Here is a 27,863-nt window from a genome sequence, read left to right on the forward strand (position 1 = left end):
AACAGAACTATATGGCAGCCCATGGAGGGATGAGGTGTTGGGTCTGGCTGGCTGGAGGGAAAGCATAGGAAGGGCAGGAGCTTTTGGGGGTGGCAGGAGGGGATCAGGGGATTTTTAAGAGAATCAGAGTTATGCAATTTTGAGCTGTCCTAATTTAACCCAGTGACCAATGTGGGTGGTCAGTGCTGAATATCATTGGCACTCGCATAAACCACAGTGCCTGCCCAGTACTGTCCACAGCGCCCCCCCCCCCCTCCCCAAAAGTCCCTTAAGCAAAAGTTCAGACACAAGGAGTGGGAGGATGAGGGCCGGAAGAGGTCCAGAGACCACAGATGGAGGCGGGGGAGGGGGTCCTCACAGCACAGACGAAGGGGGACGGGGATCCACAGCCCTGACAGGAGGGGAGCAGGGAGACATAAGAGGAGGAGGGGGGGAACACTGACCAGACAGAGAGATGAGGGATCCTGCGACAACACAGTGGCACAGGCAGACGGAGGGGGTTCTCTCACTCTGTGTCTCTCTCACTCTCAAACACTGTCTACAACACACGCTATGTCTCACACTGGATCACATTCACTATGTGTCACACAGTCACTCTCAAACACTCTCTCACTCTCATACACTCTCGCTGTGGCTCACATATCCACTCAAAACACACTGTCAATCTCACACACAAACACTCTCTAACAGACACACTTGCAGCCACAAACATTCAATCTGTCTCTCTCACATAGTCACTCTCACACAAACTCTCTCAAACATACACACTCCGAAGAAAACCTTGCTAGCGCCCGTTTCATTTCTGTCAGAAACGGGCCTTTTTTACTAGTGTATACTAATAAGGCATGATATCATTTGAAACCGAGGAGCAACATACCCTGGGAAGTGAAAGCACAAAGCTGATGCGACAGTGTCACACAGCCACACTGACAGCTTTGGCACCTCCCAATTTACTGCACATGATTTCTTCTCCCTTTATTTCTTCCCAAGCAATAATTCAAGGAAAGCCAGTTGCATAACACATCTCTATTAAACAGGGAGATGTCCTGCACAAAGAATGAACTCAAGCAGTAACTCTGATGCAATTTAAAGTGGTTAATTGTTTCAAAAAAAAAAATATGTTGCAAGGCAGTACTTATTTTACAGATGCCAAGCACTCATTCACCCTCAAACCTTAGGGAGCCGTGGGTGTGGGATAGAAAGAACAATTGAAGTTCAATCATATGTAAATCAGTAAAGTGGCATTTGCCACTGACAGAACAGCCTTAGGCACAAGAGAGAAGACTTCTGCGCACACAGGGTAATAGTCTGAATTTCCACATTTCTGGTCAATATGAATCTGGGGTGACAATTCATTACGGGTCTTGCTTTCATAAACCTGCTAAGATTATGCACTCAGGAATGAACAGAATGCTACTATTTGTGGATTATTTCTTTTGTATGAAGCTTACAAGAATGATAACTAAAGTGCTTCTGATTAATAGATATGAAAATGAGCATTGTATTACAGTGTGTATGATGTATAATTTTCTTATTAAGCAACAAGACCGTACTGGGATTTCCTGATGTGGCAATCCAGATTGGCACAGGATATATATAAAGGGGGGAATATCAGAAAACTATGTTGCTTTTTTGCTGGAAATTGCTCGATCAGTGGCTAAAGATGTGTCCCTGAGCTATAAATAAAAGACCTCGCCATGGGATGCAAGCTGAAATCGACTGATGCCCAGGGAGCCCTCCGACAGTCCCATCATCTGCCTGGCCTTTTGCTTGCCTAACCGCAATGTGTGTAATAATAATCGTAGCGCTGTTCTTCCTTCTTTCATGCATTACGGGCAAGAGATATGTACTGACAGGCTACCCTTCCTTCAGACACCTGCCAGTCAGCTGTAACAGGTGCTTTCTTCTTATTATTATTACAACTACTAGTACTGGAGAGTGCTAATCATTGTGGAAGCAGCATTTACAGCCCTAGATGGGGGGGGGTGCTAGCCATCCTGCTTCAACAACATCTGCCAGTCAGCTGTCAAATGCAGTCGTACCAGGCTCCAAAGGGAGCCAAAGTCCATGCATCCTGACTGTAATAGCTAGAGCAAGAGAAAAAATAAAAATGGGAACAGCTCCAGCTAAAGCGCCCGAAGGCTCATGACATTCGAACCCTGCAGGGCTGGGTATTGGAGCAGCCTCATCCAGAAAGCCCAAAATGAGTTGTTCAAAGCTTGTAGGAAATTGCTCTAGATAAATATTTTAAAAACGTTAAATTTATAAAGGACAAACATTTTAGACAGGGCATTCAAATATCAGAATTGCTTGTCTGGGGCTCAGGATGCTGTGAAGGGAATGAACTCCAAAATCCTAATGGCCTGGTTCCACAGGTACACACTGTATCTCTTAAAACCCTAGAATCCTGAGCTAGAAGTACAGAGCAGTTGCTAGATTGTACAGTAAACAAAGCATTAAGCAGCCAGAAGCTACACCCATGCAATGTTTTCATTCCAAGTGCATTCAAATCTATCACTGTCAACATATATTTGAACTTATATGGAAACAGAAATTCTGTAACCTTGGAACTGGTTTTCTATATATATTTTTTTCTCTTCTTTTGAAATTGAACAGCTGTTATCATTGAAGTAAACTGCTGAGCAACCACGTGTGCCATGTTTACAGAATAACACCTAGCACTTATGCGCATACTTGAGAACTGAGGGCACCAATCCTGCAGGTAAGTGCTGGCATTCTGTAAACACTGGCACACAACTGGTGCTTTCATTTAGGTACGACTTATAGAATTGCACTTCATGGGAAGCGGGTGACGTCACGCGATAAGATGGCGGCGTGAGTGAACAGCTCTGCATGCCCAGCAAACAAAAGCGTTTTATACAGCGATCTCGGAGCTCCAAGCCCCCAAAGTTTGACGGACCCCGATATAGGAAACGCGGGTGAGGCATATAATGGCCGGGAAAGAGCTAGGAGGCCCCCGCAAATCGCTAAAAGCATTTACTTACCAGCCGCAGCCCGAGGGAAACAAGATGGCGACGGGGCTACGGCCTGCACAGTCAGAGAACATCAGGCGGGAAGCGGAACGGAACGCGATGGCAGGCGAAGGCGAGCTTTCAACAAAAGAAATGCATGCGCTATTGGTGGAGATCCGGGCAGAAGTAAAAGGTGGCCGAGAAGATATTACTAAGCTGGCCACAGAGCTCCGCGGCGAATTGGCAGAGATGGGGAGACGGGTGTCAGAAGTGGACGAGCGCATTGATGAACATCAAGAAACTATAAGCACGCTGACATCCGCTCTCAGAGAACAACAGGACATTTGCGGAACGCTCATGAATAAAGTGGAGGATTTAGAAAATCGAAGTAGAAGATCGAATATCAGAATCCGAGGTATTCCGGAACAACCAGAGTACATAAACTGTGAAAGGGTTGTGCAACAAGTTGCCAGCATGATACTCTCGGAGGAGAAGCAGGCGATACAACCGGATGATATCAAAATCGACCGGGCACACAGAGTGTTGGGCCGTACCCGGGCAAACGTGCCCAGAGATATAATAGCATGCCTTTCAGAATACCGGATTAAAGAAGCTATTATGAGCAAAGCCCGCAAAATGGACATAATCAAATGGGATTTACTCCCAATTGAGATATATCAAGATGTGGCCCCACAGACGCTGAAACGCCGTGCAGAATTCCGGAACTTCACGAAATATCTACGGGATCAAGGAATAGTATATCGCTGGCAATATCCATTTGCGTTGTCTTATAAGGAGGATGGAAAGTGGAACAAACTTCAATCGGTGGAGGAAGCACGTGCAACCTGGCCAGAGGTGGAGGTGGCGCAGGACACTCCAGAGTATGCAACAGAGCCGGCAACACGTCCGAAACATCAAGGATGGACCCGGGTGACCAGAGGTAAAGGGCGCCTCACTCGACAACAATCAAGTCAGTTGCAGAAATCCACTTCCACAGATGGACTTTGACAGACAAACTTGGTAGGCTATAACCCTGCTTGGCTACGGGTGAGATACTACACACAGGTTCAATCTAATGAACGTGGACTTGGAGACACTATAGACTAGAATAAGATAACTAGAATTAACAGTTGGGCATGTATGTTGTCACCGCTCTCTTGTTTAATGGGTGGGATATGTTGGACCCATTGGATGAAAACGGGAAGGTGGGGAGGGGTACCAGGGTAACTCAGAAGGAAGGGGCTCATATAATATTAGGATGGAAGGTACATGAGGTGCAGGCCAAACAAACAAAGCATAAAGATATGGGACTAGGATGGCACAGGTAAAATGCATGACATTAAATGTCCGTGGCTTAAATTCTCCACAAAAAAGGAAAAGTCTTCTTAGGGAAGCCCACAGGGTGGGAGCGGATATTATCCTAATACAAGAGACACACCTGCTGGAGAGAGCTGAGCATTTATTAGGTACTCCGCGGTACCCTGTTCAGTATCTGGCATCTAATAGGCAACAGAGGAAGACAGCGGGAGTCGGGATAATGTTAAAACAAGGGCTGGCTTGGGAAACGATAGCGATAAAACGGGACATAAAGGGACGTTATGTAATCCTGGTGGGTAAATTAGAGGGTCAAATATATACTATAGTGAATGTCTATGCCCCTAACCAGGCCCAGGGGGAGTTCTTTGATCAGGTCAGCTCTCAGCTTTTAAAAGTAGTACAAGGAGAGGTTTTAATAGGTGGGGATTTTAATATCACTATGGATCCTGAGATGGATAATACTGGGTTGGCAGCTGGATATGCGCAGGCAGAACGGGACAGACTGCTTTCCTTCCTGAATGCATGGGGCTTGGTGGATATTTGGAGAGTCCTACATAGGGCGAAAAAAGACTATACATGTTATTCGGCACCCCATGGTACACACTCTAGAATTGATATGTGGATGGGTAGTGAGGGAGTGCTGTTGCAGGTCATATCCGCAGAAATAGAGACACGCACATGGTCTGATCATGCTCCGGTTCTCCTCTCTTTGAGGAGAAAACGGGAAGTTCGTGGGCAAAGAATTTGGCAGTTCCCAGATAACTTGTTAACAGACCCTAAGCAGATGAAGGCAATCGAAGGTGAACTAAAAGAGTTTCTTTCTATTAATGATACACCCGATATTACACCGGGGATATTATGGGAATCTTTGAAGGCCGTGATAAGGGGAAAGATGATATCTCTTCAGGCTTATCTATACAAAGATACTAAGCAACAGGAAAAAGTACTAAGAAACAGGATACAGGACCTAGATAACTTAGTGAAACAGCAGTGTGCTACCTCAGATCAGCACAGTGAGTTACATAAAACTAGGGTCCAATTGGCTGCTTTAGAAAACAAAACCATCCAAGAGCAGTTGCAGAGAGTTCAGCAAGAATACTATGAGTTCAACAACAAGGCCAGCAGGATATTGGCATACAAATTAAGACAGTTAGCTAGTCGCAATAATATCCATAGCATAAAAGATGAGGAAGGAAAGATATGGGACCAGTCAGAGGATATTCAAAGAGAATTTGTCACATACTATGAACGACTCTACCGGCTGGAGATCTCTCCATCGGAGGAACAGATCCGCTCTATGTTAGAGGCCGTAGATTTTCCCAGACTGACAGAGGCAGATCGGGCTATGCTGTCGGCCCCTATAGATCAGGAGGAAATAGACATAGTTATTAGGGGACTCCCGGGAGGGAAGGCCCCTGGGTTAGATGGCTTTGGCAACCGTTTCTATAAATGCTTTAGGACTATCTTGACCCCAGTGCTGACCCGAGTGTATAATGATATTACATCGGAGGCCATCCTTCCACACTCTTGGAGGTTGGCAGATGTGGTGTTGTTGCTTAAACCACAGAAGGACCCGCAGAGGTGTGGATCCTACCGCCCAATTTCCCTGCTAGGGACGGACTATAAACTTTTCACCACCATTCTGGCCAATAGGTTACAAAGAGTGTTACCCCGTTTGGTCCATGAGGACCAGGCGGGTTTTATCACAAACAGACAGACCTTTGATAACACCAGACGAGCGCAATACATATTGGATAGAATTCAGAAACTGGGGCAGCCAGCGGTGTTCCTTTCATTGGACGCAGAAAAGGCTTTTGGTAGAATGCTGTGGCCCTTTCTTTTTGCACTGCTGAAAAGAGCTGGTTTTGGTGGACAGTTTATGCATTGGGTATCAGCGCTCTACCGACAGCCACTGGCTCAACTTAAAATTAATGGTACTCATACTATGCCTTTTGAGCTGTTCTGTGGAACAAGGCAGGGATGTGCATTGTCCCCCCTGTTGTTTGTGTTAACCATGGAGCCGCTTGCTAGGATGATAAGACAGGAGCCGAGGGTACAGGGAATACACATAGGAAGTCAAGAAACTAAAATCCTGCTGTACGCAGATGATGTCCTGCTAACCCTGGCAGAACCAGGGACCTCACTACCAATGGTACTGGATATTCTTAATTCATATGGGGAAGTAGCGGGCCTAAAAGTTAACATACAGTGGGGGAAATAAGTATTTGATCCCTTGCTGATTTTGTAAGTTTGCCCACTGACAAAGACATGAGCAGCCCATAATTGAAGGGTAGGTTATTGGTAACAGTGAGAGATAGCACATCACAAATTAAATCCGGAAAATCACATTGTGGAAAGTATATGAATTTATTTGCATTCTGCAGAGGGAAATAAGTATTTAATCCCTCTGGCAAACAAGACCTAATACTTGGTGGCAAAACCCTTGTTGGCAAGCACAGCGGTCAGACGTCTTCTGTAGTTGATGATGAGGTTTGCACACATGTCAGGAGGAATTTTGGTCCACTCCTCTTTGCAGATCATCTCTAAATCATTAAGAGTTCTGGGCTGTCGCTTGGCAACTCGCAGCTTCAGCTCCCTCCATAAGTTTTCAATGGGATTAAGGTCTGGTGACTGGCTAGGCCACTCCATGACCCTAATGTGCTTCTTCCTGAGCCACTCCTTTGTTGCCTTGGCTGTATGTTTTGGGTCATTGTCGTGCTGGAAGACCCAGCCACGACCCATTTTTAAGGCCCTGGCGGAGGGAAGGAGGTTGTCACTCAGAATTGTACGGTACATGGCCCCATCCATTCTCCCATTGATGCGGTGAAGTAGTCCTGTGCCCTTAGCAGAGAAACACCCCCAAAACATAACATTTCCACCTCCATGCTTGACAGTGGGGACGGTGTTCTTTGGGTCATAGGCAGCATTTCTCTTCCTCCAAACACGGCGAGTTGAGTTCATGCCAAACAGCTCAATTTTTGTCTCATCTGACCACAGCACCTTCTCCCAATCACTCTCGGCATCATCCAGGTGTTCACTGGCAAACTTCAGACGGGCCGTCACATGTGCCTTCCGGAGCAGGGGGACCTTGCGGGCACTGCAGGATTGCAATCCGTTATGTCGTAATGTGTTACCAATGGTTTTCGTGGTGACAGTGGTCCCAGCTGCCTTGAGATCATTGACAAGTTCCCCCCTTGTAGTTGTAGGCTGATTTCTAACCTTCCTCATGATCAAGGATACCCCACGAGGTGAGATTTTGCGTGGAGCCCCAGATCTTTGTCGATTGACAGTCATTTTGTACTTCTTCCATTTTCTTACTATGGCACCAACAGTTGTCTCCTTCTCCCCCAGCGTCTTACTGATGGTTTTGTAGCCCATTCCAGCCTTGTGCAGGTGTATGATCTTGTCCCTGACATCCTTAGACAGCTCCTTGCTCTTGGCCATTTTGTAGAGGTTAGAGTCTGACTGATTCACTGAGTCTGTGGACAGGTGTCTTTCATACAGTTGACCATTGCCGACAGCTGTCTGTCATGCAGGTAACGAGTTGATTTGGAGCATCTACCTGGTCTGTAGGGGCCAGATCTCTTACTGGTTGGTGGGGGATCAAATACTTATTTCCCTCTGCAGAATGCAAATAAATTCATATACTTTCCACAATGTGATTTTCCGGATTTAATTTGTGATGTGCTATCTCTCACTGTTACCAATAACCTACCCTTCAATTATGGGCTGCTCATGTCTTTGTCAGTGGGCAAACTTACAAAATCAGCAAGGGATCAAATACTTATTTCCCCCACTGTACAAAAATCAGAACTTATGCCTTTACAATTTCCCCCAGGTCTGCAAGCTGAACTCCAACCTCTTTTTCCGTTTAGATGGGCATCTAAAGCTATACGGTACTTGGGGGTTAATTTGACGCCTAGCACCTCTGACCTTTTTAAAGAAAACTTTGTGCCCAAAGCCCAAGAGATGTTCCATGACCTGGAACGGTGGGGGGGACTAGGTATGTCCTGGATGGGGAGGATAGCAGCGGTGAAGATGACCCTACTCCCCAGACTACTTTATCTGTTCATGGCTATTCCCATCCACATTCCAAAAGCATTTTTTCGGGCGCTAGATCGGAAGGTTTTTGCCTTTATATGGAGGAGAAGACCTCCACGTGTCAAACGGAACGTGCTGTATCAATCTAGAAAGGATGGTGGAATGGGGGTTCCCAATTTTTGGTTATACTATAGAGCCACACTGTTGCAGATGTTGTCTATAGGACAGAAGGGGATACCCAAACCCTGGTCACATGCAGCACAATGGGGCCTGAGGGGTGTTCCCCTGTGGGCAGTGCCATGGCTCCCACTACCATTGCTGAGAGGCCTCATAGAGGGATTACAGGGACAGATGGGAGTGGCTCTGGGGGAGTGGGTCAAATGCAGGCAAACATGGTTTCCAGGTCGAAAGTATCATCTGAATACCCCCATAATTTTTGCGCTGGATTTCCCGGCAGGGAGGGAAGAAGGAGTATATGGGCAATGGGCCGCAACTTCACTGAGATTATTGGGACAACTATGGGACGATGGGCACTGTTACACATTTGATGATCTGAAAGATGAATATGGACTGACTGACAGGGACAGATTTCATTATATACAGGTTCGTGACTTTATACAGCGGAAAGCTAAAAATGAGCTGTTATTAGCTGCCACGGAACTGGAATTGGCAATGGGATCTGGATCAGGAAAGGGAGGAGTATCTAGAATTTATAAAGCATTAATACACCATTCTCTCCCTTTGACCCCATACACTGCAAAATGGGAGGCCCTACTATCGGCCACTTATGCACCCGAGAAATGGACTAAGATATATAAAAATCTATTGTCTTTTTCGGTGTCGACGCCCCTGGTGGAAAATGGGTATAAGATGCTATACCAGTGGTATCTCACACCGCACAGGTTGGCACGGATATATAAAACAGGGGCGTCGACATGCTGGCGGGGGTGCGGGGCACAGGGCACATTCTGGCACATCTGGTGGGAATGCCCGATTATTCAGTTCTTCTGGGTAAACTTGATAACTTACATTCAAAGTAAATTGGGAATCTCAGTCCAGCTATCCCCAGGCTTATGCCTGCTTAACATACATGAGGCAGGTATACGATATACACAGAACTGCTTGCTTACATATATAGCCACAGCGGCCCGTACGCTAATTGCAAGACAGTGGAAACAAGCAGTAGCCCCCACAGTGGAACAGGTGTTTGCGAAAGTAGACTTTTGTTGTGTGATGGATAAATTAACAGCTATGAGAAGAGGGAAGGTGATACGTTTTTTTAAAATATGGAGCAAATATATGGAATGGAGGGGCCTGCAGGTATACTAAGGCACATGGGCCACAGTAACAATGGATTATGTTATAAGGTTTGAGTTACCTTGGGAGGAGGGAGGGGAGGGGGGGCAGGGAGGGTGGGGGTTGAATGTTGTAAATTGCTTATATCTGATGTTATATGCAAAAGCGGTTATGGAAAGCAGATATCGTCTGTATTGTGAAATGTTAAAACAATAAATATATTTGGGGAAAAAAAGAATTGCACTTCATGGCTCTTTGATTAATCCCAGCTTTTCAGCCACCTGGAGAGACGCACCAGCTTCCTCGGGAGATAAATGTGGAGATAAATTGTCTACCTTACCTGACAATGAGATACCCTCAGAAAGTCCATAAGGAAGATAAGCAAAGATGATCATCATGCCAAACTCCAAGGAGGGTGTTTTCCTTAAATCGATATGCTTCAATACGTACAGATCAGTTGTTAAGGACAACATTAGAACACATATAACTAGTACTTTATTTGCAAGAGCCAACACTGAGGGGAAAGGGAATGGGATTTGCTATGTGGTTCCATTAAAGCGGTTTATATATTATATACAGGCACTTATTTTACTACCATTTTAAAACTGTTTTTACACTACTACTTATTTTAAACCTTTACTAATAAGAGATTTTTGTATTTTTACTTGCCAATACAATATAAAACAGAAAAGAAAAACAGTTTAACAAATATTTTTAACATGTGGAGTATAATTTTAAATGGCTCTATGAAAGCTTTCACAAAAAAAGTTACATTTGCTGTGATGCCGTAGGAGCTTTATGCATGCATGCGCTGAGAAGAATACGTACAGAAGAGCCAATCCTGCTTCGGGAACGCCTAGGAGTACAGGGGGTAATTCAGTACAGGTCGCCTAAATTTCGGTGCTAAGCGTGAATTCTATATCAGCAATTACACATGTAACTGCCATTATAGAATAATAGTGTCACTTGGCATTTACTCACTAACGTTTAGGTTTGGCCACTTACATTGTGTCGATGGCTGGCGTAAACATCCACGACTGAATGTTACAGTTAAGTGCGTAACTGACATGATTCTAGAAGCTTAGGGCTAGATTCTATATATGGCGCCTGAAAAATCCACACGGGAAAAAAAATATGCCTAGGCGTATTCTCTAAAGTATGCCTAAATTTTATAGAATAGGCTTAAATTTCCGTGCAGTATATTCAATTATGCTAAGCGCCTCTCCACATGACCGAAATTGGTCGTGTCCATTTAGGCCATGTTTTACTTGGTGTAAATCGTGACACCTATATTATTCTATAATAATGTGCATAGATTTTAGAAACACCCATTCCACGCCTATAACCATGCTCCCCTTTTCAACTATGCGACTTGGAATTTACGAGCACCATGTTACATAATAAGGTTAAGGATCCTTTTACTAAGCTGCGGGAAAAAGGGTCCCGCAGTAGTGGCGGGAGCCATTTTTCCCATGTGCCAGGGCTCTTTTATTGCAGCAGATAAAATGCCCCTCCCCCCCACAAAAAATGGCCACATGTTAAAATAACTTCCAACCTATGGTTGTCAATGCAATCCAGCATCTTTACATCCACCCACAATTCACCCCCCTCCCCCCCGTACCAGTCTACCTTAAAGGTGGTCTTCTATTGGTCCATGGCACTGGCAGCATTGCACATACACACTGTCTGCGGCCTGGTCTAAAGCTTTCCCTCTGAGCCGTCCCGTCCATGCAGAAACAGGAACTGATGTCAGAGGAGGCAGGACAGGCCAAAGGGACAGCTTCGGAGCAAGCCGCTGGCAGTGTATGCACAGTGCTGCTGCTGCTAGTGACCAACAGAAGACTACCTTTAAATAGACTGGGGGAAGGGGAATAAGCTGCAGACCAGTGAGGGGAACTGGAAGAGCCACTGGTGGAAGCTATAGCTGAGGTGGTGAGCTCCAGCAGCCACGAGAAGAGTTAGGTGCTGGTCGCCACCAAGTTTGTGTCGCTGCTCATGGGGTTGGAGGGGAGAGAGAGAAAAGATTGGACCTAGGAGAAGAGGAGAGGAAAAGGTGTTGGATCTGGGGGTGGGAGGGAGGGAGATTATCAGTTCTTTAGGGAAGGGAAGGCTGATGGGATTTGATATACTGCTTTTCTGTGGTTACAATCAAAGCAGTTTACAGATAATACACCTGGGCAATGGAGGGTTAAGTGACTTGTTCAGAGTCACAAGGAGCTGCAGTAGGAAATGCATATATAAACACACCTTCAATTGTGCAATTAATCCCGATTAGAAATTTTAATCGAAATGCAGCCTTAATTAAAACTAAATTCATAAGCACTTCTCCAGGTCTTTGTAGCTGGATCTGCATCTGGACTCGTGCAATAATTCACAGAATATGTGGACATAATGTACTATATTGGATGTGAGCGTCCCTTCCATATTACATCTGCAACTGGTATTTCATAACTGGTGTTGAGATATAACTTCACCCCTCATGTTTCTGATAATATCGGTTTAAGTATTGGGATTCTCCAGGTTTACTTCACTGATTCTACTTTTATGCTTACATTTGCTTAATTTACTATTGTTACACTGTTGACACAATGAAAGTGGTTTATGTCAAGCTATACCAGTTGTACACAATATTGGGTGAATCTCTTCAGAAAGGCGGTTAATAAATCCCGATTTAAAAAAAAAATACAAAGCTATGGAACAATATCGAGGGCATGATATTCTAAGGAGTTTGGCAAGACAGGAGAGGCTGCTGTCCAGTTAAACCATGCTGAGCTGGCTGGTCACCGATATTCAGCGGCACTTAACTGGGTAGTGCAGCTAAATACCTACGCTACCTGGCTATTCCCTAACTGGCAGAACCACAACTTAAGCAGCGATATTCGGTCTGCTAATTACAGTGGCGTATTTAAAGCAGGTGTGTCGGTGGCGTACACACCCCATCAGACCCACCCTCTGCCCCCCCCCCCACCTTAAAATCCTGTCGGCTGCATTCTTCACCCATGAAGAAAGGGTTCAGGGAGGAAGTCCCAGAGCAGGCCGCAGGTAGCCTATGAGTGCCAGCTCCCAGGAGAAGACTGCAGCCAAGAGGATTTTAAGGTACCAGGAGGAGGGGGGGCAGTGAGTGGTAGAGACGAGGGACAGCGGCACAGGGAGGTGGGGGGAGATGCCTCCCACCCTTTGAAAAAAAATTCCTGGCTATGCTACTGGCTAACCAGTTAAGTAAGCGCATAAAGTTAGGACAGCAAAAAGTCTGTGGAGTTAACCGGGCACTGGTCTGAGTATTGCCCAGTTCCTGGTTAAATTCTGGGTCAGTGCATATACCAGGATTTTCAACACTGGAAGCCGCGTATGCCCTGGCATTTAATATCCAGGGCCAGTTCAGCCTGCGATGATGAGCAGCTTTACAAACCACTTACTGCTGCAGGCTGAATATTCTCTCTCATATCTTTACCTAAGCCTAGTTAGCTTAAACCCACCAAGTAAAAGGATTGTGCTTGGGCTGGCGGGTTATAAATCATTGGCAAATAGGTAAATCATTAGAAAACCAGGACAACAAGCACATTTCCAGATTTAACAAAGGAGAATCTGTGTAATACAGTGAAGGCATTATGAGCTTAAATGCTTTGCTTCCATTTGGCCTTCAAGATGTTGTGCAATTCATGAAAATCTGTTACATGACAATTGGGGCTCTTATCTTGATTTACAGTGCCATGTTCAGATGAGATTAAATGTTCATGCCATAATTCTTAAATAAAAACAGGAAATAAGTCTGTGCTTAAGCTAAACAGACTATTTTATTCATTCAAAGCGTCTGCAGCTTGTTCGGACACTGACAGGATAAGTCTAAGGGTGGACTTGGGTTTGCCCCAGACAATCCAGCAATTGTTTCTATTTGAAAATTGAAGGCATCATTTCAAAAGCAACAAAGGTGTCTGTGGCTGGAAGCTCTCTGGTCGTTTAGCAACCACCGCAAGCTGCTGTTATAAGGCAGAGATAAAAGTGAAATGTGCAAATTAGATGTGTACTAAAAACTGTAATTTTCTGGCCACATATCACAGAGGCTCTTATGAATTAAACCATATTTGGTGTTTTACATGGGTTTTAAGGTGTTCTGTTAATGCTGAGCTCTAAAAAATTATGATTTCAGTTAATGCGGGTGTTGTTAATGCATCATAATTGTTAACATAGCAGATAACATGCACATTGTCCTGTATTAGTGGCATGGCTGCCTTCTCCCAAGTGTTAGAACATCCCCTACAACTGCTATGGAAGTTCTGCAGTATACGTACGTTAACTACAAAACCTTAATGCTGTTTAATATATAAGGCTGAGAGAGTACCAAAATTTCAGGAACTGATTTTTCCTGGGGCTGGTAAAAGTGCATTTTATCTTAAATCATATATGAAAAGAGGATGAATTAACAGAAGTCTGAAACTTGTGAGTGGTTTTGTGCAAGTAGAGAAAGGATTTAATGTAATGTAGAGGATGAGTTTGCCGGGTTCCCCTTCTAGGCTGCTAACAATTCAAACAAACTATTAACAAACATTTTTTTTAGAACTGTTTTATTTATTAGGACATTTCCATTCTTTTATTTAAGGTTTTCAAATACATACCTAGACTAGATATTGCACTGAACTGATCACGTAAGATTCATTCATTCATTTCAGTATTTATAAACCACTTAGGCCCAGACAATTTACAGTTTCATTTTACAGGTACTGGGTCTGTTCCTAGTGGGCTCATAAATAAGTACCTGTATATGTAAGCCGCATTGAGCCTGCCATGAGTGGGAAAGCGCGGGGTACAAATGTAACTAAAATAAAATAATCTAAGTAGTACATTGTACTACTGTTGTACCTGGGGCAATAGAGGGTTAAGTGACTTGCCCAGGGTCGGATGGAGCTGTAGAGGGAATTGAACCTGGTTCCCCAGGATCTCAACCCACTGCCAACCATCAGGCAGCAGCAGGAATCAAACCCAGTTCCACGGGTCCGCAACCCACTACACTAACCATTAGGCCACTCCTTCACTCCAGATGTGAGCTCCTGCTTACTGGACTGGATAGAGCAGGAAGTTTTCCTTAAGCGGTAGTCATGGACATCCAGAGGACAGCAGACATCTTCATAATGAATAGCTTCAAGGGAGCAGCATCCCATGCAGTTACTTAGACACAAGGAGCCATTCAGAGGGCTGCAAACCAGTCCAGTTTACCAGATAGCCACAATAAATTGTATGAGCTATATCTTGTATACAATAGAGCTACTGCATTCAAATGTTCTCACATACAATCGCTATGGAAATCTGGTAAACCAGACCTATTTGCAGCACTTGAGGTCCAGATGCCCATCCACAGGGTGCCCTAAAGAGAGTTCGAAGGAAAGGCATAAGGAAAAATATCTACTGGGGAGCAGACGAGCAGAAACATAGTAACTAGTTAAAATTTATGACCACCATAGAAGAGATGAGATTTCCAGTTTTCACAGATTTTTCATACCAGGTAAAAAGGATATTAAAGCAGATATAAGGCCTGTTAGTGTCCCAAGAGCTGCAGAACCAAAAAACATCTTAAGGAAGTATCCGAGGGCTTGGAGAAAGGTTTGCCATCCACTTACATTTGACATATTGTCTCTGGTTAATCCTTCTGCCGTGCTGTGAATCAAAAAATAGGAGAGATCAGTCCAATGCTCTAAACATTCATCTTCAATGGATGAAAAATGTAGCAGCCTCTTTATTACTATTTCTTTTAAAAGGGCTTTTCGTGCGATACAATAAACAAAATATCACAAATGCAGATGCTACCCATTAGGAGAAACTCTCTATCAGGTATAGTAGGCAATTTTCTGTCACTGAAGGACTTACAATCTATGTTTGCACCAGAGGACAGTTAAGTGACTTGTCCAAGATCAACGGCTGTCTTTCCTGAAGAGAAACTGTTGAACTCATGATTCTTAAGGTTCTCAAAGGATATTTTCGTTTTGCACAGTTCACATCAATATTTGCTGCATTTGATATAGATCTGTACATGAAATCATCTTCATCTATACACAAAACATTCACAGTTCAAAACTGTAGTTACATCAAGTGTCCCACAGAAATCTATCCCATGGAATGTCTCAGATTCCCATGGGATACTTCAGCAAAACCACAAGTTGGTCCGAGTAGAATGATGTTCCTGTATTTGTAAGTCTTAGCTCCTGAAGATGCTTATTAAACGAAACACGGCACCATGTACAGCTGAGATTCAAGTAAATCCAGATGTGCTGGATGTTTTAATGGCAAGGATAGCGACTTTGTATTTCTTCAATGGAAAGAGTAAAATCTATTGGACATTAACAACCAGTGATAAAGAGGTTTAAGACTACTATTCATCCAGTGGGTTGCAATGCCTAGAAAGGACACTGGAGGGTAGCAAGTTCTCCAATGATATACCTCTAAGGACTGTGTGAAGTATGAGATTGTTAAGCCACAATTAAGCCAATTGTTATTCTTTTAAGTGGGTTTTAAATTTACAAGATTTACAATAAAGTGTTGGATGTACAGTGCAATCCGCTTAAGTGCAAGGGTCTGGGACCAAAGAAATACATGCAGTTAACCGGAGCATGCACGTAATCGTTGTGACCCAAACAAGCTTGACATCTGATAAACATATGTACAGTACTGTTTATTATATGTACAGTATACAGTCTCCTTTAACTGCCGTTAGGCTTACTTGAAGTAATCAGTGATAGTCCGCTGTACATTATTGTCTGTGAGTTCCATAGACTACGTCTGCCAGATGGTAAAAACTGTCATAGCACTGACATCCAGTGGCTTCCAGATAGGCCCGCACGGTGTTCAGACTCTCCAGCGCTCTTGCAAAAGTGACAGGAGGTTGTTGAATTTCATCAGCATGTGCCTCACTGCTCATTTCATCATCTGTTTCATCATCAGCCGTTGCCTGTGTGTAGGCACATCTCGACATCAGTGCTGTCGTCAGCTGTTTGAAGATCGTAATCAACAGCTACGTAGTGATGAAACTACTCTTCAGTAACACCGGCTGGGATGTCAATAGCCTGTTCATCTGATGCGTTTGCAACAGCTGCATCTGTTTTGTCCCTCTCCACATCCTTAACAAAGCTTGCCCGCTTGTAGCAGTTCACAATGGTTGCCTGTGTAACATGATTCCAGGCTTCTTTCTACATATGTAGGGAATCCAACAGTGATAGATTACGAGCCAGTTCAACAGCACGTTTATCCTTGCCAGTCTGGTCATCCATACCGCTCATCAGACGACGTAGCACAAGAGCCCGATAATGTTTTTTGAAATTGGCTATTATGCCCTGATCCATAGATTGGATCAGAGAGGTAGTATTTGGTGGCAGGAAGACCACCTTGACGTTAGACAGCCTGACATCATCACTGTGTGCAGCACAATCATCACAAAGCAACAAAATCTGACGCTTTTGTGCCTGCATTCTAGTTAACTTCTTTAGCCACTGCTTCCAAATTTCCCCAGTCATCTATGAATTTGCGTTAGCCTCATATGACACAGGAAGTCACTTAACATTCTTGAAGCAACGAGGCTGTTTGCTCTTTCCAATGACGAGTGGTTCCAACTTCTCACTCCCATCCATATTGCAGCAAAGGAGGATCGTCAGTTGGTTCTTCAATGTTTTACTTCCTGTAGTTTCGGCTTGTTTGAATGCAAATGTTCCATCAGGAATTGCTCGCCAGTACAGACCGTTTTCATCAGCACTGAAAATGTCATGAGGTGCAAACTCGTTCAAGATGGTAGGAAGAACTGAAACAACCCAATTTTCAGCACCAAAGTCATCAGTGTCTTGTTTTTCACCATGCTGTTTCTTGAATTTTATGTTCCTCTCCTTCCATCTTTCCAACCATCCAACAGTGACTTTGAATCCAGTTAGTCCAAGACTTTCAGGTACCTGATTAGCTTTCTCCACAAGCAGTGGACCACTGACAGGAAACTGTCTGCTCCTGACTTGAGTAAACCACCAAAGAAGAGCATCTTCTACATCCTCAGCTTTTCCCGCCCGTTTTCGTTTCCTGTGTGGATTTGTATTGTTTTGCCAGTCTTCTAGAAGTTAATCTTTCTGCTTCAAGATACGTGAAATTTGCCTGGGATTGACACCACATTCTTTAGCAATAGATGCTTGACTTTGTTTGTTTTCTAACTTTTTAAGAACTTCTATTTGTTCAGCCAGTGTTAAAGTCTTACAGTTGTGCAATGACGAAGACTACTCCAGTGTACACTAACAACTTTCTTTCACTTATTCTACCTGTGGCAGTTAACCGAGATTTCAAATTTACCGCCCCTTTGTCACGTGCCAATTGGCTTCCATATTCCGTGCGTATGCTTATGCGGAGTTTTTCCGGCAGAGGAGCGGTCTTAAACCATGCATATAAGTGAATCTTGCACTTATCAGTGGTGCGCTAAACCGAAGTTTATCCCCATAGAAACTGATGGCGCCAAAAATGGGACCAAAGTCGGCATGCAGTTAATCAGAGAATGCGCTTATCCAACGTGCACTTAAATGGAGTGCACTGTATATTCATTAGGGATATCCTGAAAATCTGCCCTGTTTGCAACCCTTGAGGACTGAATTTGAACAAGCTTGCCTTAAGGTCTGACTTGCTTTTTACAGAATCGATTTTTTGGCAAAATTGGGTGGAGGGGGAGGGGGTAAGATGGATACCGGGCAGCACAAGTAGGTTCCCACAGAATTACATCATTGGAGCAAGACTCCGTGATCCAACTGCTAAACCGCAGGAAGATCTGGGGTGTCATTGAGCCTGGCAACACTATTAGATACAATCTATATAAATAATTCTCAACGTTCTGAAGCTCACTCTGTGGCAGGGAAACACTGAAGCCCTGTACTGTTGGTACGCTAGGCTGTCAGCACGCAACACTCACTCTCACACTCATAGACCCGCCCTCAGCCACGCCCCTTCGACATAATTCGCAACCCCAACGTTCTAATGAAGCCTCAAGAAAATCTGCAACTTCTGAGGTGGTCTAGATCAAAATTTCCCCATGACTGACTGTCTGCCCTGCCCTCGCGTCACAACGTGATGACGTCGAGGGCAAAGCAATGACACTCAAGACTTAACCAACCAATCAATACAAATCAGGCGCAACAGAAGCCCCCCCCCCTCACGCATCACTGCCTGCTGCCCTGAACACAAATTCACCCTCCTACCCGAGTCCCCGCTGCGCCTGCCTGCCTCAACTCCCCGTCCACCCTCCCTCACCTGCACACTGACTGAATGCTGCACACCACCATGTCTCCCCACTCCCTCCCACTCGCCACTGGACCCACTGCTCTCTCCCTCCCCCCTCCCCAGTCGCCGCCACACTGTCTGCCCCGCCCTCGTGTCACAACGTGATGACGTTGAGGGTGGGCGAACGACGTGTCTCAAGCATGAGGCGCCAACGGCCCCGTCCACCTCGCGGTCGCTGTCGCTCCCCCCTTCACTTGCCCCCCCTCCGTCTGCCAGCGGCCCACAGCGCGGCCCCTCACAGCGCCTCTCACCTCCGAGTGAAGGCGCTGCAGCAGGCAACAGAGGATCGTTTCCCTTTGGCCCTCCCTGCTTCTTTCCCTGTGTCCCGCCCTTGCAGATTTCACTCAGACGACGGCGGGACACGGAGGGAAGGAGGGAGGCCCAAAGGCAAACGATCAGCTGTTGCCTCTGCTGCAGCGCCTCCACACAGAGGTGAGAGGCGCTGTGAGGGGCCGACCCCCCCCAAGCAACACTGACCCCCCCCTGAAAGCCCCTGAACCCCTTCCAAGCCCCCACCGTCGCTGCACCTCCCACCCCGCCCCCTCCGAGTCCTCCCGAATACTACACAAAGAAACCAAAAGCAACAGAGCATGTTCACACCTCCTCCCACCAGAAAGAACAGGTGAGCCTATTTAGTTCCCTGTAAGCAAGGAAGCCAATTTGGTTGATCTCTATTTCCACTCTCCTGCGCAGCCGTCATTGCTATACACTCAAAATAAAGCAAGCAAACGTATGAGCTGCTGCATCCAGGTTGTCCTTCTTTATTATTGGTCCATCTGTAACAACTGTAAACCTGTTTCATTTGGACCCCCCTCCAAGCCCACAGCCACTCCCTCACAGTTCGCCATCCGCCCCCCCCCCCCCCCAAACATTCACATACACACACTCTCTAGTGCAGAAACAAAAAAAAACAACTGGTAGCCACCAAAAACACTACCTGAAGGATCCCTCACTTTCAACCCATCACCACTGGAACGCAGAGCCCCCCCCTTCAAAACCCCCTCGCCACTCCCTCACAGTTCACCGTCCCCACCCCCCTTCCCCCTAACATTCTCACTCACACACACCATCACACCCTCCCAACTAGCCAACCCCACCCACCCCTCCCTTTCCCACCCCTCAAACAACATTCTGAAAACAAAACCACAATATCTATCACACACACAAAAACACTTCACTAATGACAACAAGCCACAACACGACGTGAAGGCAGTGGGCCACCACAAGCAGGCGGCGGCCAACCACAGGGTCGAGGACAACACCTGGAAACTTATGCACAAAGTGGTGAGTTGCAGGGGAGTGGGAGAGGGGAGGGAGGACGGCCTGTAAATCGGACGACAGGAAAGGGGGCCGTGAAACTCGGAGGGGAGAGAGGGTGGTGTGGGACTCGGAGGGGACAGAGGAAGACAGCGAGGGAGGGGGGGGGGGTAATCTTGCTAGCGCCTGTTTCATTTCATACAGAAACGGGCCTTTTTACTAGTAGCTATAAGCATTATGTTTTTATAAACAGGTATTTATTTCATGGCAAGGAACAGGTTGAGACTATAAAAATCTTTTTAGGAGTCATAGTAACATAGTAGATGACGGCAGAAAAAGACCTGCACGGTCCATCCAGTCTGCCCAAGAAGATAAATTCATATGTGCTACTTTTTTTTATTTGTACTGTCCTCTTCAGTGCACAGACCGTATAAGTCTGGCCAGCCCTATCCCCGCCTCCCAACCACCAACCCCGCCTCCCAACCACCAGCTCTGGCACAGACCGTATAAGTCTGCCCAGCACTATCCCTGCCACCCACCACCGGCTCTGGCACAGACCGTATAAGTCTGCCCAGCACTATCCCCGCCTCCCAACCACCAGCTCTGGCACAGACCGTATAAGTCTGCTCAGCACTATCCCTGCCTCCCACCACCGGCTCTGGCACAGACCGTATAAGTCTGCTCAGCACTATCCCCGCCGCCCAACCACCAGCCCCGGCACAGACCGTATAAGTCTGCTCAGCACTAGTCCCGCCTCCCAACCACCAGCCCCAGCACAGACCGTATATGTCTGCCCACACTAGCCCCGCCTCCCAACCACCAGCTCTGCCACCCATTCTAGGCTAAGCTCCTGAGGATCCCTTCCTTCTGCACAGGATTCCTTTATGTTTATCCCACGCATGTTTGAATTCCGTTACCGTTTTCACCTCCACCACCTCCCGCGGGAGGGCATTCCAAGCATCCACCACCCTCTCCGTGAAAAAATACTTCCTGACATTCTTCTTGAGTCTTCCCCCCCTTCAATCTCATTTCATGCCCTCTCGTTCTACCGCCTTCCCATCTCCGGAAAAGGTTCATTTGCGGATTAATACCTTTCAAATATTTGAACGTCTGTATGTTCCTGTGAAAGGAGATCTATATAAAACATATCTTATTGTGTTTTCAGAGTCACAAAAGGTCATAGCGTACCCTAAACAGTTAAATACAACCTTAAAAGTTCATTCAGTTCTTCAAACCATTATTTGCTTATTTTTAAGTTAACTACACATTCTATTTTAAGAATCAGAACAAAAACTAGTTGTAGTTTTAATCACTTCCTGAAACAAAACACTGCAAGAGCTATAACCTAATTCTATTATTTAAGGAGTGAATGCATTTAAAAAAATGGAAGTAGGCCAGTAACATAAGCAGACATACAACAGAAGCCAACAGGAAACTGTAAAATGTATTCTCTACAGTTACTTTTAATCCTAATTTTCTATGTCAAAATTTCTCTAGAATAACAGCTCAAAGCATCAGTTTTCACTTTTTTTTTTTAAAAACTAATGACACAATACTTTAGCTGGGTCGCAATTAACCACTAGCAGCGTACAGTTTTATTACTACTGAAAAACCATCCCAGTATTTTTTTTCAATAGGCCAAACACCATTGTACAACTTGAGCACAATTCTAGTGAGTTCCCTGCAACCCCCCCACACCAAGTTATAAATAACTCAAAGCTGTAATTTTTATCTCCGATGACAACTATGTGAATTCCTCTTTCCCTTCCAACTGGCAACTGGCTGAAGTGATTTGAGCTGCAAAATATTTGCCATCTGTGCATGGTGGATTAATGTTTAGCCCACTAGAATACGTAGCAGACTTTATTGTGGGTAGTCTGCATTAAATAGTTCAACTGGGAGTTCAACTGTAGATTTGACGATTAACGCATAAAGCATCTGAAAAATTCTCCTCAAGTGCACAGAATACAAGAAATCCCTTGTAAAATTAATCAATCTCTGATGCCCCAGCAGTAGCATATCCGGAACAAAGTTCATACAGTTGAGCTACATATATTATTCATTTTTTATCAGTGACACAAACTTCTGCAAACATCTGGCCCAATGTCAAGAATTATGCTTTCTGAACAATTGTTCTAAGTAAGAAGAATTTCATCCCATGCTGAGCTCTTCTGTTAATTTAATGGCCTCAAGACTGACCCGAGTATCTGACACCATAACTGCCTCCCCCCCAACACACACAAGTGTCCAGCATCTCTCCCCTTCCCTATTCCCCTCCATTTTGTTCAGCATCTCCCCTTTCTTCCCCTCCACTCTCTCCCATGTGTTGTTTGGCATTTCCCCTCCACTCTCTCCCCTGCAGTGTTCACCATCTCCTCTTTATTCCCCTGCGGTGTTCGGTATCTCCCCTGTCCTCCCCTCCACTCCCCCCCCCCCCATGGTGTTCAGCATCTCCCCTTCCTTCCCCCTCCTCACCTCAATGTTCCTTTCCCTCCCCATGGTCTGCAGTGGTTTCCCTTCCCTTCCTTACCCCCTCCAAGGCTGAAATGATGCAGCAGTCAATGTGCCTGTACAACACTCACTGGCTAGCCCTGCACCAGCTACAATATCTTCCACAGGCCTCCAGTGACTGCCATGTCAGTGCTGTCCTCAGCAAACATCTAGTACTCAGGCCGGCCCTGGTCTGTCTGGACCAGCACTATAAGACCTAGAAAATGCTGGAACTGGATGTATTATAAATAAGCCTTGAGTGGGAGCCCAAATTCTTATTGCAGTATTGTAAAGGTCTTAAATGCATTCCAGATCACAAACTAATCTAGGGACCATATTCCCACACTTTCCTGCCAAACATGCCACCACACCACTGCATCTTGTAGGCAGGTGCTATAACACCAGCAGGAAAAACAAGAGAGACCGGTGTCAAGAATCTGGACAACCAGTAGTAACTTGAACAAAGTTTATTCAATTTAGAAATTGTGCCCAACATGGTTAAATTTCATCCAAGTAGGCTGCATCAGGGATCACATAACGTCAGAACAGATACTGTTCACTCAAGTCACAGCAACAAGACTAAAACAACTGCCACTTCCTCACAGCAACACTACCAAACTCCTTTTCACAGACGCTGTCGCAGTGCATAAATAGCAGCACGCAAAGGTCCACATGAGCACCCAGGTTATTAGTAGCTAGGTCTCAATGCATAAAATGAGACATATGCTAAAATAGCACAAGCTGTGGTAAGATAACCCGTTTAATGACAGTCCACGTTGATAACTTCCTCCCTTTGTGTGTTGATCCCATCAGTTGATAACCCGTTTAGTGGCAGTCCACGTTGATAACTTCCTCTCTTTGTGTGTAGATCCCATCAGTTTGAAGTCAAAGTTCACCAATTCTTAATCAAACATTCAATTTTCCACAAAAAAGTGCAGAATCCAAATTCAAGAAAAATCTTCCTAATTTGAAATATTCATGTCTGTTGTCTCAAGATAGGCCTTAAATATGTATTAATGTATAAAAATATATATATTTGTAGCATTTCCTTTGTTCATCACTGGATCTCTGACTCTGAACAAGCTAAGAACAAAGGACTTGCATGGAAGAGAATTTAACATTTGTACAATAAAAATATCTAGCCCAGTACAGCCGATGCATGAGCATCAACACTCCAGCACTGAGAACTGTACTTTCAGTACAATCTTCCCATTTGAGACAGAGGAACGCTGAAGACTTCATTGATGGTACTTTCCGAGATGCTTGAGCTGTCATTTACTCACTAAAGTTTTAAATCTTTAGAGGCGTGTAGAGCTTGGATTCTGGTGCCCTACTATAGATATGATCAGAGAGATGTGGCTATTAAGGTTTGAGAAGTACTGACAAGTCTCCACTTCAGTAGGCTTCTATAAAGAAATCAAGTGTAGAGAGGGGGTCGTTTTTAGGGTGTGCAGGAACAGGTATATTTATAATCATTTCAAATATTTAAAAAAAATCTCCAAGGAAACACATGACTATAGCTGATATACAGTACAACAAATATGTCCCTAGATTGTAATGGATTTTACTGTGAAGCCCTCAGGACATCCAAAAAAGTGACACAGAAGAATTAAAATTTAATACTTAATTGGTTAAAACAATAAAACACTAGGATTTTAAAAAATTGGTATCGGTGCATTTGTAGAGAATCCTATATAATAAAACTCACCCTCAACGTTCTGAGGACACTGACGTCAATGTCAGTTCCTCCGGGCACGTCCTTCCGGTTCGAAGGGTTCATGGTGGTGAAGCCACCGAAATCATTGTGTTGGGGCCCCGCCCTCGCGTCAAACGTGATGATGCAGAGCAATGGTGTCAGTGGCTTCACAACCAACGACTCAGCACATTGAAGGTGGCGTTGGCGTGCGTTGACGAGGTCCGCAACAATGGCGGTCAGTGCCTTCACAACGCCGAAGGGGTGAGCAGCGGGGGTTCGGGAGGAAAACCTTGCTAGCGCCCGTTTCATTTGCGCCTGAAACGGGCATGTTTTACTAGTTTTATCATAAAAAGAGAACATCCAATACATTCTATTAATATATTTTTATGAAGGACTATTACATATATAAAAAATCATATCAAATACAATTAGAAAACACACTTTTGAATTGCATTCATTGCTCAGATAAAAATAAAAGCTCCCATTAATTTTATGTCATGCTTCCAAAGAAGTCAACACATCCCTGAATTACTTGCATAACATTGCTGCATTATTATTCCATCATGTTTCTGTTTCTATGATCGAATACTAGAGATACAGAAAATAAAGAATAAATTCTTCCAGTTCACATTTCTGTTTTATCTTTTGCAATTTTGGTCAAATATTTTCCTCAAACACTTACTTTGTCAGTACAATAGAGACGGCATCATTTAAAATACTTTCTCCAAAAACCAACATGTTCAGCACAGGGTCCACATTAAGGGCATTAAAGATGGCAATTGTAGCCACTGGGTCAACAGCTGATATTAAGGAGCCAAACGCAAAACTGTGAAGAAAATGCAGAGTTGTTATTCTTTATAGGTTGAAAATGTGTAAGATTCCCCCCCCCCCCCACACACACAAAAAAAAATGTCTGAAAATATGGAGCAATCTAACCCCCGTTTACAAAGCCACATTAGCGGCTGCCACATGGTGTCATGGGCTGTGAATGGGCTGTGTCAGCATTAGAGCACTGGCAGCCGCTAGCGCAGCTTTGTAAACAGGGGGGTAAGTTTATCATGGTTTTACATACACAATGACTATAATTTTGTAACAGATTGCCTAACTTATTTTTTAAAAGAGAAAGTACAGACAGTCTACAGAAAGGACCTGTACACATTTTCACTGCTCTCAGACATGCACAAATTTGATATTTTACTTTACATGCATAAGTGCAAACCTTGTCCAAATTTTATCCCTAGGAACACCTCCAATCAGATCGGATAAATGTACATATATCCAATGTGGTAAGATAGCCGCTGTCTAGAGAGTCACAGAGCTGCTGCTCCAAGGACCCCGGATGGGATACAGCCTAAAACGGGACCGTTCGACTGTTCGAGCCGCACACAGAAGGAGCTGTGGAACACAGGACATCTCCACTGCATCAAACGAGCTTCTACCCAAACAGGTCGGTGCCGAAAACTGACCACGACTCCCTCCCTACCTTGTGGCCGTGGAACTGGAGGGAGAGCGGCCCGAGCCCAGGGCACATCACAAGCATCCCTCGACAATCCTCCCCAGACGGGTCGGTGTTGAAAGCGGCTCCCTCCCAGCCTCAGGATTGCAGCACAGCTCCGGACCGGACGTCAGCACCCACCCACACCCCAGCATCGCCGGCAGTGCCCCTACACAACCTGTGTAACGAGGGAAGAGCCGATGAGTTGCTGCCAAACATTATCGATTGCTGCCTGTCTGATAGATAGGATCTGAACCAGACAAGTACTGTTCCAGTGATACCTGTTTCTGTCAGTCATGTTAGCATGATATCATATCTTATCTCCGCTAAGCCATCTCTTCTCCAAGCTGAAGAGCCCTAGCCGCTTTAGCCTTTCCTCATAAGGAAGTCGTCCCATCCCTTTTATTGTTTTTGTAATCCTTCTCTGTACCTTTTCTATTTCCACTATATATATATATTTTTGAGATGCAGTGATCAGAATTGCACACAGTATTAAGAGTGTGATCGCACCATGGAACGATACAAAGGCATTATAACATTCTTATTTTTGTTTTCCATTCCTTTCCTAATAATTCCTAACATTCTATTTGTGACCTGGATTGGCACTGTTGGAAACAGGATGCTGGGCTTGATGGACCTTTGGTCTTTCCCAGTATTGCAATACTTATGTACAAAAAGTTGAAGTTAATAAGTCAGTCTCTGTTTACGTTCCCATTAAAAAACAAGCAAACCTATGAGCTGCTGCATCCGAATTGTCATTCTTTATTGTTGGTAGCATTTTTTATTTAATATCACTTATATTTTTAAACATGCTGGCTTGTGCAGCATACAGATGTACAAAGAGGAAGTATAATAATGGAATAACTTTTCATAGGTAGAATAGTAATTTGTTATAAATCGTAATCAGTGTGTCATTTGGAGGGGCTGGTTATAGGGACACCCTGGCACTGTTCTATTTGTGCAGAGAAAAAGATGGAGACCCGTGTGGCTGGGGGGTGACCTGAAAATTTGCTCAGACATGAAGGGTGCCGTGAACTGAAAAGGTTTGGGAACCACTGTCCTAAGGGTTCCAGGTTTAATGTCAAACACTCAATCAGTGCACTTGGCTATCCTGCACAATCAAAACCTACATTACTTGACTACTTCAGGAAGCAGGTGAAAGCTTGGCTCTTCAACCAGGCCTTTAACGGAAGAAGTAACTAACATGCTAGTCTCACTCACACACACAAGGAGTGACTCGGGCTGCACATACTGCAGCAGGACATGTTTATTTATTTGTTACAATTGTATCTCACATTTTCCACCTATTTGCAGGCTCAATATGGCTTACATAGTACCGTAGCGGCGTTCGCCGGTTCCAGTCTGAACAAATACATAGTGTGCACAAGTACAGGTGTGATTGTGGTAGAATATGGTTCATATATGGTAGATACATTGAGGAAACATTAGGTAGGAAGAGGGAGAGTTGGGGTGAGTCCGTCCACTCCTACCCTAGCTGAGATAATATTTAACCATCTTTCTGACCTCATGTGCACTTTCTTTAAGTTAGTCACTTTATTTTCTTGCTCCTCTTACTCTCTTACCTATCTATATGTTCCATCTTTGCTTATACCCTTCACTTTCAATTAAAATGTTCTATTACGTATTGTGTTGACATTGTAAGTAGTTATACTATGCCATACTTTGTATTGCTATTTGAATATTTTTACTGCTAATTCTATGGCTCATGTTTGGTCTATTCTTACTGTACACCGCCTCGTGTGAATTCCTTCAAAAAGGCGGTAAATAAATCCTAATCAATAAAAAGAAATATTTTGTAATGTTATGAAGAAAAAAAGCATCGGAACGGTAACAGAGATAATAAGACACCATCACAAATTAATTTCATTTGTTTTGCAGCTACAACCCAAATGATATCTTAACCTCATTTTAGCTATAAACAGAAATCAAACATTCAAATTTTTAATACCCTAAAACCCACTACTCCCAAACCAGCCAAGAGTCATTTTTTATA

At 44.5% G+C, this 27,863-nt stretch overlaps 1 protein-coding gene across 1 annotated transcript in view; it reads right to left on the reverse strand.

Moving 5' to 3' along the window:
* The window catches only part of SLC9A8 (solute carrier family 9 member A8), a 179,895-nt gene that overhangs the window by 53,041 nt on the left and 98,991 nt on the right, over positions 1–27,863 (reverse strand). Inside the window, exons 8-10 of the mRNA XM_030212977.1 lie at positions 25,037–25,180; positions 15,137–15,275; positions 9,967–10,072 (exon numbers count right to left, since the gene is read on the reverse strand). Of these exons, the coding sequence (XP_030068837.1) occupies positions 9,967–10,072; positions 15,137–15,275; positions 25,037–25,180 (389 nt within the window). The remainder of the gene's footprint in view (positions 1–9,966; positions 10,073–15,136; positions 15,276–25,036; positions 25,181–27,863) is intronic.

The sequence above is a fragment of the Microcaecilia unicolor genome, chromosome 8 (genome assembly GCF_901765095.1).
Source record: "Microcaecilia unicolor chromosome 8, aMicUni1.1, whole genome shotgun sequence".
Lineage (NCBI taxonomy): Eukaryota > Metazoa > Chordata > Amphibia > Gymnophiona > Siphonopidae > Microcaecilia > Microcaecilia unicolor.